Below are 11,722 nucleotides of genomic sequence, written 5' to 3' on the forward strand. Positions count from 1 at the left end.
CACTTGAAAAATTTGTGGTATTAATATTTGTAAGCATTTTTTTTTCCGTGAGTTGCATCATGATGGTACAAAACACAGTAAGCATGTATCCACCCAATACCACCTTAAAAATGCAATGAAATTCCCAAACAAACTGCTACAAATGTTTTAATTAATAGAATGACTTAAAAAGTCAGTAAAAAGCTTCAATTCAAATACATTGTCATTATTAGGGGTGGAACGGTACATGTATTCGTATTGAACCGAAACGGTACGGGCGTCTCGGTTCGGTACATGAATTTACACGGAGAATACACAGTATAAAAATAAATAAAACTTGCGTGCAAATGAATTAATGTAATGTGGAACTACTGTTACATACGCTTTTCTTAGGGACACCTAATCTGTAGCCCCGCCTTAGCTCTGAAGCTCCCAAGCTCCGCCTACATGTCCAGTCGGTCCAGTGAGTCCACACGAAGCAAACTAGTCCCTTCCATATACAACCAAACACGGAGGTACTGTAGCTGTATCCCTTCTTGCCTCGATCACAAATGGCTTCCAGGCCCATTTGCTTCGCTGTTTGCTCCGCCGTTAGCTTCGCTGTTTGCTGCTAGCTCCGCCGTTAGCGTGTGAAGCTAACGCCACAATTCGCAAAACTGCTCTGTGTAACCGAAGCTGCTCTTTTAACACCCCTGCTCTGTGCATTGACACATGAGAGCAGCGCTTGTCTCCCATATCACACTACTAGCTGATTGTCTTATTTGTTTACAAGTTCCAGATGGAGTCTGGAGATGATGTGGGGTAGCCTACTTATTGTGTACTGTTTACATCTTACTTTATACACTTCAGGCTGTTGCAGCTAGCTCAGGGGAGAGACTGGATGACACTAGGTGGTACAGCTTGAGACATGCACTATAAAAAAAATTGCCTTCTGCATTTTTGTTAAGCTTTTCTCTCCATTGTACCGAACCGAACCGTGATGTCTGAACCGAGGTATGAACCGAACCGTGACTTCAGTGTACCGTTCCACCCCTAGTCATTATTATTATTATTCCATTGTTATATATTGATTTATTATTAATAATTACTATTACTATGCTTTATTATTTGCTGAAGTGATTGTTGTTCAATAAAACTAAAAACTTTATTATACAGCATATATCTTATACAAAGGACAACTAAATGTGCAAGGTAAGTGCATTAACAAATATGTGGTACATCACAGAATTAGTAAAGCCACACAACCAAATAGCAAAGTGTGTGTCAGTATGTATCTGAAAACTCAAGATAACAAAAACAATTATGAAAAATATCTATATCACAGGCAAGTGGTCTAAAGAAATGTTAAAAATCTAAATTATGTGGCATGCTGAGCTAAGAAGGCTCTTATTCTGTGGAGAAGCTCTTTCTTGACACTGTCTGGCACCAAGGCTGCAAAAGAGAGAGAGAGAGAGAGAGAGAGAGAGAGAGAGAGAGAGAGATATCCATGACTATGACTTATCCTTTTTAATACAGACAAAATGGTACTGCAAAACTTGTGTCAATGCTCACACCCACTTCCATTACTGGAAAGTGGAAACATAACATCCAGTGACTGCACCCCGTCCTACTGAGGCTACAGTCGTTAAAGTAACTGGCATCTCAGTGTCCTCTATGATGGGTTCAAAATGGTTGCGGTCTTTGAGGGAGTGACTCTAAAGCAGGGGTCTCCAACAAGTAGCTCGTGAGTTACCGGTAGCTCGCGAGCAGGTTTCCAGTAGCTCGCCAATAGGTTGACAAACTGAGACACAAAATTACCATGATATTAAAAGTGAGGTAGCTAACTTTGTAGGCCATAGATGTGTAAAGTGGTAATTTTTTCTTGGACCCTGATGGGAATATTTTCAGTGATGTAGCTAACGTTTTTCCATTACACGGTACCTGCTCAACTCGCCTCGACTCTACTCGCCTTTTTTGGTTTTCCATTACGAAAAAAAGTCCCTGGTACCTGCTAACAGGTACTAACAGGTAACAGGTTTCACCTCCGCCGAGGTTCCAAGCGAGCTGAGGCGATACCAAAAGGTGATGTGAAAACCAGCAGACTACTGATTGGTCGGAGAGAATCGTCACTAATCACTGCGTCATCATTGCTAGCGACAAATGGGGGTGTCCTGAACAAACCCGCCATTTTTAAATAGTTTAGCCAGCTGTGTTTTTTGTTGCTGCCTCCAGCTTCTTTTGAAACTAAATGTGTCTTCTGGCTGTGGAAACAACAACACACCTTCGACGTTCTGTGTGTGTGTGTGTGTGTCGAGTTAGGTCACGGCAGTTTCCTGCGGCGTCGCTATGACGACCAGCCAAGCTCACCTCAGGCATGAGGCAGTACTAAATCTGCAATGGAAAAAGGAGGACGGGGCTCTGCGGCCGAGTCGAGCCGAGTAGAGCAGAGTAGAGTAGAGCTGTTACTAGCAGTGGAAAAACGCCATAAGTGTTTTGTCTGACTCAACTGTACACTAAACAAAATGCAATGAAAGTATAATACTAAGATGCATTTTAAAGTGTTTTCTTTTAAGGTTGATTTGTAGAAAGCAGTGTGGGTAGCAGGATGAATTAGAAGAGCCCAGCCATAAAAGCTGCACAAATCTTTTTTACACTGCGTATGTTACACCATCAATTCTTCCAATAGTCAAGTTAAGATACCTCTTCCTTTAGGAGTGATTTCTAACACCAGGTCCTCCACAGTGACATGCTCCAAGCCTTTTTCTTTGATTACTTCTGCAAAAATAAATACAAATATTTTAACAAAAATTGCTCAAAGCAGCCTGTGCTGCATAATACGAGTTCCATAGCGAAATCCTTGCACTTTAGTTCCAACTGTCAAATATGTATGTACTTTATCATGACCTAAATTGTGTCCATTCTTAAAGCGTGTGGACAGTTTATTGCTATTTGGAGGATGTGTTTTGCCCACTGCAGGTGTAGAGCTGATTAATGCCTTTATAGCAGAACAAAGTAAAGAATATACACATCAGTTATGTGATTAATTGAATTTCAATTTACAATTTGGACACAACAAGCCCTTTTCACATGAAAGAATTTGATATGTTTACTGTAGGAAAAGCACAGGTGTAAATAATCAAACGAATGATGGCTGAATTCCATTTGGCTGCTTCAGTTTCAGGCTCCTTGTGTTGTACATGCTGACTCAAACTGTCCCGGCTTAAGCCTGGTTCACACGGGACGATTTTAAAATTGTCGGCCGATTTTCCAATCCTGAGAGACCCCACACACGGCGATAAAAAATCACGGGTCTAACAGTTTTGGTCGTACAGCGTGTGGTGCGCAGCACACGGCAAAATCAACACATCACACACGAACCGATTTGACTCCCGAGCATTCCCAGGTCAGACGGGAAATCTCGCAAAATCCCTCGAGATCAAACGTGACTTCAGAGTAAACAATCATGGCGGACGAAGAGGATGCAGTGGCGATAGTTTGTAGTTTGTTTTTAACCCGGAAAAAAAACTTTATCAAAAGAAAAGGCGATGGTCAAAGAAGTGGAGACAACGCGAGCATGGAGTATACTTGCTCTACTTATCTCCGACGTCCACCGGACTTTCTGGTGCGCCATGCCGCCGGCTGTTTTGATTTTGTTTCCCGGTGCTTTCCTCGCCACCTCATCACCTCGCTTTCTGATTGGCTACACGCCACAGGCTGCATGCTCGTTTGTCCCCGGGGGACACCACACACGAGGAGAAATCGGGCCAAAACAATCCAACATGTTGGATATCCCCGATTTGAGATCGGAGCGGTCCCGACGTCCTTCCGAGCAGACGAGAGCAGTCTTAACACACCACACACGGCAGGAATATCTGATCAGATTATTTTACCATAATCGGAGCATCCTTAAGATTGTCGGAAGGGGGGAATCGGGGCTAAAATCAGCCTAATTATCCTGCCGTGTGAACCAGGATTTACTGGGACACTTGGAATTGATCAGAGCCATTGTTAATGTTATTAGTAACACCTGTGGCTTTCCTACTATGACAAGCCAAAATATCTGATGTGAAAAAGGTCTATTGTAATGACATTTTTTTTTTAAGTATTGTTAAAGTACACTGTTATCCCGAATCAGTTGACTTTATTAGAAATTTGCGTGGAAACCCGTTGCCTTAAACCGTCTCAAGTTTTAACACAAGGTGAAACGTAACAGGTCAAGTTGTATTAACACAGAGCAGTAGACAAATCAAGTTTACATTAGTAATCATTACTGAAATGTATTAGTAAACATACATTATTTTTTTCTGGGGTCATGTTTTCTAAAATGAGCATGTTAAGTTAAACATGCAAAGAAACATTACAAATATAAAACATTAGGCTACTTATCAATACTAGAGAAATAATTTGTTTGAATAAAAATGTTTTTCCCTTTATGTCAGCATGATTTTAAGAATAATGTATTCAATACATTTATTCCAAAAAAACAGAAAGGAAATCAATCAACATTAAACATTGGAATTTTCAAATGTACTGTGCTGCATGGAGAGTTTCACTCAGGAGACAGAGTTCCTGATTTCCAATCTGTGTATATGCCACTGAACACTTTCTCACTGGCCAGACCCTGCCAGACCCTATCAACCCCGCGGGTCTCGGTCATGGTGTAACAATAAATCACTTAATCAACCATACAAAACTAAAACCCAGACAACATAATGCATTTATTAAAACATTAACAGAACATTATTAAAACACACTTTAACTAGGACAGAAACCGTTCAGAACGTATATTTTTTCCCCCATGAGCCTTTGCAACGCTTCAGCGAAGAACAGTTCAAACGAGAAACTAAAAACATCCTTAGTTATCTCTGCTCAATAAGATCTGTGCACTGCATACTTAAGCTGATCATTACAAACAACTAACGTGATTTAGTAATGAATATGGTTTTTAACAAAACATGAAAGAATAAGTAGTGACCACTAAAAAGTTTAATTGCAACTAAATCTGGGTTTACAGTGTATAAGGAATGTAAACAAAACTATAGCCTGGCATTTTGATTGATCAATATATTTGTTAACTACGTCAAGCCAGTAATAAGTTCTGATGCTGTGAAAGGTTTGTGTACATTATGGTTTGTAAATAGTGGCGTTTTGTTGTGGTATAGCATACATCTACAGGCTATAATTTAAGCTCTCTAAATATGTCTAATATAACTCACAGCTAAGTAACCAACAAAACTGGGCCTTTATAATGTATAAGTGTGCATATAAGATTCACAAGAGAGTACGTAGATGATGGCATCTTTCAGTTCTTTGGCACTCAATCAGTGACTATCAATGCTATGTTTTAACAACAGTGTTGTCATTTCTACCTTTGCAGTGAGCTTTCATCTGGTCCTTCCATCCACACTCAGTGAGTTTAGCCCTCAGCAACTCCTTCAGTCTGTCAATAAGATGCAAGCACATGTTAATGTATAGCAGGCATGATTCTGCCTTATGCTAATTAAGTTATTAATGACAGCTAGGAACTTCCTCATCTTGATTACAACATTGGTTATTTTGGCCCTGATGTGCCATTCTCTCTGTTGTGTTGACATTATTACTATGTATTATTCAGATTACACAGAGTGATGCATCTCTGTATGCCAGAAAAAATGAATATGTGATGGAGCTGCCGTCTTCTTCGAAGCTTGAGGAACCAGTCTAGTTCAGTATTCATGGCATATGTTAGTTCCATGCCTGTTGAACATATTACAGGCATGTTTCTGCCTTATAACAGCTGCTGACAACCTGGGTCTAAACTCATATGTTAAGAATATCAAGCCATTAGGGCTGCACGATGATGATTACGAAAATATCACGATTCAATATCGATTTTTAGGCTCGCGATTCGATTCAAAATCGATTTTCGATTCAAAAACGATTCTCGATTAAAAAAACGATTCACAGTATGTAAATGTAGTTACTTTTCCCATGTGATTACAGTAGACATACAATTATAAAAAAAATTAGGGCTGTCAATCGATTCAAAAAATTAATCTAATTAATTACGGACTCTGTGATTAATTAATCTAAATTAATCGCATACATAATTAATGGTGCCTGAACCGATACTTTTTAAGAAAGTAAAAAAAGAAAAGAAAACAAAGGGTACTAAACAACAGTCGGTGACATTAAAGAACGGCTTGTTTATTGCTAAGGCCATATGGTCAAAATTAAATGATTTAATAATAATGTATAACAATAACAATAACTTATTTCACTAGTAAATTGCTGTTGAACGACAAAAACAACCACCAAGGACATTTACGATAACTTCAAATGCACCACGAAGGTGTAGTTTACCAGTTTCATTGAACGCACCATCTGTGTTGTTTTTCCGACGGCAGCTCGGCAGCTGCAGATTGTTACATCCCGCTGTTGAGTCACAGTCCTCTACAGTAAAACACAGTCAAACTTTACACCGTTCAGCGTTAGCTGTCAGCATTGTAACCGTGTTTAATCCAGCTACTAGCTAGCGGTAGGCTAACGTTAGTTGCTGTTGAGTATAGTGTTAACTAGCTAACGGTAGCTGCTGTTGAGTATAGTGTTAACTAGCTAGCGGTAGGCTAACGTTAGTTGCTGTTGAGTATAGTGTTAACTAGCTAACGGTAGGCTAACGTTAGCTACTGTCGAGTATAGTGTTAACTAGCTAGCGGTAGGCTAACGTTAGCTGCTGTCGAGTATAGTGTTAACTAGCATCACGTGCAGCGGTGTTTGTGTTGCCTGTATCGTCTTCAGAGCACCAGAGAGAAGAGCAGACATATCAGTGGCACCAGATTTCGGTAGCCAGGGTTGGCAGGAAGAAGATTTTTACAAGTAAATGTTCCAGTTAATGATCCAGGCAGCACATTCTCGTCTCCCTCCTTCATTTTACAGTCCAATGGTGGCTAGAACGGCTCCGGGTCAAACGTCAATATGGAATGGATTAATCTGCGTTATTTTTTTTAACGCGTTATTTTTTTCTCAAATTAATTTTTGACAGCCCTAAAAAAAATTATATATTTTTTTTAAATATAAATAGATTTTTGGTATTCTATGAATCGATTTTGAATCAGTAGAGCTTGAATCGCGATTCAAATATGAATCGATTTTTTTGCACACCCCTACAAGCCATACATGTACATTATTGAGATGTTGACAAGTGAGAGCAGAATTTAAGTAGGGGGTCAGTAGGGAGTTGGGTTGGGAACTGGAGGGTTGGTGGTTCAAGTCCCCACACAGACCAAAGTATGCTGGTGGACTGGTAGCTGGAGAGCTGCCAGTTCACCTTCTAGGCACTGCCAAGGTGCTCTTGAGCAAGGCACCGAACCCCCCAAAGCGCCTTTCCATGGGCAGCTCCCTCACTCTGACATCTCTCCATTAGTGCATGTATAGGTACTGAGCATGTGTGTGTAATTCAGGCCTGTGTGTAATGTGTGTAATAACATTACAAACAAATAACAATTTCCCCTTGCGGGATTAATAAAGTTTAGTTTGGAGCAACTATATGCTCTATTCATGCAATATGCCATTAGTTATGTCTTCCCTTTACAAAAATGACAGTAACAAATAAAGTAATCGTTAGTAACCCTTAACACAATACTACAGAGGTGTGTGATTGTTATATAGGGCTGGGCAATATATCGATATTATATTGATATCGTGATATGAGATATAGATTTTTGAAATCATAATATCGTAAATGGCCTAAGTGTTGTCTTTTACTGGTTTTAAAGGCTGCATTACAGTAAAGTGATGTCATGTTCTGTGTTACCAGACTGTTGTAGCTCTTCTATTATTTTTACCTTTACCCACTTAGTCATTATATCTACATTACTGAAGATTATTTATCTTAAATCTCATTGTGAAAATATTTTGTTAAAGCACCAATTGTCAACCCTATAATATCGCCACAATATCGACATCGAGGTATTAGGAAAAGAATATTGCGATATCTGATTTTCTCCATATCGCCCAGCCCTATTGTTATATAGCACATGTTTAACCAACATTTGGTGAAGTACAGAGTCAAACAGAGTACGTTATGCTACGATAGACACCCAATAATAAGTTACAGAAAACGCATAGCTAAAAAAAAAAACAACAACCGATGTCTTTACTCTCACTGCAAATAGCAAAATGTTGACACTGACTGACGCAGTCTTGTAAGGGGGGTAAACATACTTTATAATAACCGTAACAGCTATTTAGCTAGCCAACACTGTTAATTAATATAAATGACGTTTGTAATATTTTATCTCACCTCTCTCGTTCCCCCATCTCTGTTAGCTTCTGGTTTACTGTTGCCCTCATTCTGGACTCTTTGCTCATAGTCTTTCACCTACAGGGATAAAAGAAATAACACAGCATACAATATTATATTTCTGTATTAATGCATCGATGTAAATTCAAGCTGGTGCCGCAAAGTGTAACGTTAACACCGCGTAACGTTTGCGTAACATTTGCTACGTTACGTTGAACTTGCTAAACCACTCTAAACAATGTTTACCATTCTGAGCAACTGACGTTAACTCAGCTAACTAGCTAGCGTCACAGGCTACGTTGGTAGATAATGTTATCAATGTACGTACTTACACGCTAGAGAAGGACAAATAAAAGGTTTCACCATTCAGTTGTACCGCCACAACCTTGCCAGACTCTGTTGCGTAACGTTATATGAAAAAAGTTAAGATTAAATAGCTTAACTAGCGCTGAAAACAGCAGGCATATTAAAAAACAAACATCTCACAATCAGACGGTCCCTATGCGCAAGCTTTATTTGATATGTCGCTAAGGAAAATAGATTCTTACCATCAGATATTACACTCCGAGCAGAAACACTTATCTCTACAATGGTTCCTACGCCTTTATTAAATGCAATACTCTGTTACACCACACAGCGGCAATGTTGGCTAATGAATTTAATCCATGTCAGTTCTGTTAGCAGACTTTGACCTCTCTTGACCATTAGTTTTTCAAAATTCCCATTTCACATAAACCCATTGGCTATGTTGGTATTTTCTCATCTTACAGATGTGTTGAGTAGCCTACGTTTTATTGAAGAAATAGGCCTAAATTAACTAATTAATTTGAAATGTTATATTGTTTTACGAGAACACAATAAAGCGATAGATTTGCTGATTAAATGTGTGATTGCTTCAGTTTGAAAAATGTATAAGAGTAATTGAACATATTGTAGTTTCGATGGGCGGCTAGTGGTGTAGGCCTATGTCTCCCACCCCCTCCACGACATGCTGGTTGAGAAGAGGAGCATCTTCAGCCAAAGACTCATACCGCCAAGGTGTTTTTGATATTTGATTACTTCCCTGCACTTTTCTTTGTTCTGTGTTTTTATCTTGTGTACAGCTGCTGTGACTATCTATCTATCGATCTATCTATCTATCTATATCTATTGCGTTTCAGCGTTTATGCCTATAGTAGTGCACAGTACTGTACATGGAATTATAAATGTGTTCTGACTGAAGCAAACACTCAGTAATAGTGTTGGTGTTTAAGTAAGGTTGAATGAAGTGTTATTTAGACCTACTTTGTTTCCAAATGCAGTGTATCACAGTACCACTTGTGGGAGCCTGGTTCTTAGACCAGCTAAAAAACATGCTCAAGTTGGATGCCTAAGAAAAGATAACACTCTCATGCTTTTACAGTAACCATCCCTTCAATGGCATTAGCCGTTAGTAAGTGTGTGTGTGTGTGTGTGTGTGTGTGTGTGTGTGTGTGTGTGTGTGTGTGCAAGTGTTATCTATGTCTGACAATAAGAGTCTATTTTTGTTGAGTTGAGTTGTTCTAAAATGTTTATCGAACAATTGACAACTCATGCATTTACTCATTTCTAAAGCAACTAGATGTTACTTTTTTTCAAAACTTGTTCACTAATATGCCATGACGTTGCTTATGTTTAAGCAAAAATGAATATCTGAGTTCTGTATTTAAAGAGCATTAAAATGTATACTAGGTTAATTGGAGAACCAATGATAGGGCATGGATTTTTAGATTTTGGGGGGAGAAACCCCGGACCAAACACAGCCAATTAACAAGGCCATTGTTTTCCCTCACTTTATAAGCAATATGGAAATTAGACATACAGTATACATTTACAGGAGACATGGCTGCAGATATTACATTGAGTTACCAGTTATTGTCACATCCAGTAAGATTTTGCTACACTAAAACACATCTGATCATTACAGTAATCATAGAAAAAAAATTAAAACATAAATGTCAGTATAATGTATAACAGTATAATAATGTATAAGTGTGGTGTGGGCTCGGTGATGTGGCATGATGTCTCAGCTTCTTCACCTCAACCGACATGTCTTTTGTGGTGCACAGCTGCCTAGAGGAGAAGGAACTCAGTCATAGGTATTTGTTCTTCATTCATTGCTGTCTTATGTTGACTGTGCCCTCACGGTAATAACGTACCACAGCGCCTCACTAAAATAGCCCCTGCTTGCTCTTGGGTTTGCTCTGCTTCTGCTCAAACTGTATGCTAACACTCAGATAATATTGTTGCTTGTACAGATTTCCTAGCCTGGTCCTACCAGACTCTGGTCCATTTCATGTGTACAGAGAGTCTGGCCTCTCTCCATTGACAAGTGTTAACTTCCTTGAAGGCAGGTACTCTGTTGAAGTTTAAAACTATTGGATCTGCCCAGAGCCACTCAGAATCTGCCATAACCAATCACTAACGTTTGGTCGTGACGTATGTAATGCGCATGTGCAACAAGAGGGGAGACCGACAACAACTATCTGCTTATATTTAGCATTAGCATCGCTAGCGTTAGCCTTAGCCAACTCCTTCACCACTAACGGAGCGAGCTGGAAAATCTAACTGTTCCCGAACCCCGTGGGGAGGAGGCCCACAACATCATGGCCACCAACACAACTCAGCAAAGATTGTTCTTGCTCGGCCTTTAACTTCTGGATATTCGGCAGCGTTGTCACAACGGACCGAATGGCTTCGCTCGCATCTTTCTATTGCACGTCCTCAACGTCATCGTTCTCAGCCACTCCCTCTGTTCGCTGATTGTACCGCCAAATATTTGACCGGAGAAAACCCAATAATATACCGCAAACCCAGACGGAGTACTGAAGGGAAATGAAAATTGAGCGGAAGTAAGTAGGAGGGCGGAGCCAGGCTATAGATTTCCTGCACTCAGCTTCAGCATTTCTCCTCGCACTCAGGCTGCTTCTGTGCGCTCGTGAATCATCTGCTCTCAGATTTCTCCTCTGCGCTCAGTTTTTGTGTGCGACTAACCCTGTCACAACTTCCCAACCAATAGAATGCCAGGTGTAGTGTTGACCAATGAAATGATCCCTGCCCCGTTGTGGGTGCTTTTGCTTTACATAAATGCGACCTTTGTGGTTGGTTACTCTTTTAACCAGGTTCATCCACTCCCGCCCGCCAATGCTTTTTAACAACTTTTATTTATATATATATATATATATATATATATATATATATATATATATATATATATATATATATATATATATATATATAAATTGTAGCCTCATTTTCCTATTTTTAGTGGAGATGAGTGGTACCCGGTGGGGTCTTCTGCTGGTGTAGCCCATCCACCTCAAGGTTGTGTGTGTTGTGGCTTCACAAATGCTTTGCTGCATACCTCGGTTGTAACGAGTAGTTATTTGAGTCAAAGTTGATCTTCTATCAGCTTGAATCAGTCGGCCCATTCTCCTCTGACCTCTAGCATCAACAAGGCATTTT

General features: G+C 39.7%; 1 protein-coding gene across 5 annotated transcripts; it reads right to left on the reverse strand.

Moving 5' to 3' along the window:
- Nucleotides 1-1,095: 1,095 nt before the first annotated feature.
- eny2 (ENY2 transcription and export complex 2 subunit) lies at nt 1,096-8,891 on the reverse strand. 5 transcript variants are annotated; one of them, XM_031322802.2, is made up of 5 exons: nt 8,788-8,891; nt 8,240-8,317; nt 5,328-5,398; nt 2,659-2,733; nt 1,096-1,410 (listed from the first exon to the last, which is right to left on the reverse strand). In XM_031322802.2, exons 2-5 carry the CDS (start codon nt 8,305-8,307, stop codon nt 1,337-1,339), a joined length of 288 nt encoding a protein of 95 aa, XP_031178662.1. In that variant the 5' UTR covers nt 8,308-8,317; nt 8,788-8,891; the 3' UTR covers nt 1,096-1,336. The 5 variants fall into 5 exon arrangements, with proteins under 5 accessions (XP_031178662.1, XP_031178659.1, XP_031178663.1 ...); XM_031322799.2 differs by lacking the exon at nt 8,788-8,891 and adding an exon at nt 8,572-8,781; XM_031322803.2 differs by lacking the exon at nt 8,788-8,891 and adding an exon at nt 8,603-8,749.
- Nucleotides 8,892-11,722: the final 2,831 nt, after the last annotated feature.

The sequence above is a fragment of the Sander lucioperca genome, chromosome 10 (assembly GCF_008315115.2).
Source record: "Sander lucioperca isolate FBNREF2018 chromosome 10, SLUC_FBN_1.2, whole genome shotgun sequence".
Taxonomy (NCBI): Eukaryota; Metazoa; Chordata; class Actinopteri; order Perciformes; family Percidae; genus Sander; species Sander lucioperca.

Bases quoted from the DNA above. Each gene is read 5' to 3' on its own strand.
- eny2 (XM_031322802.2), bottom strand. From the start codon at position 8,307: ATGAGCAAAGAGTCCAGAATGAGGGCAACAGTAAACCAGAAGCTAACA. The intron at 2,734-5,327 runs GTAGAAATGACA...TTATTTTTGCAG, and splicing joins GATGAAAGCTCACTGCAAAG to AAGTAATCAAAGAAAAAGGC. The intron at 1,411-2,658 runs GTATCTTAACTT...TCTCTTTTGCAG, and splicing joins AATCACTCCTAAAGGAAGAG to CCTTGGTGCCAGACAGTGTC.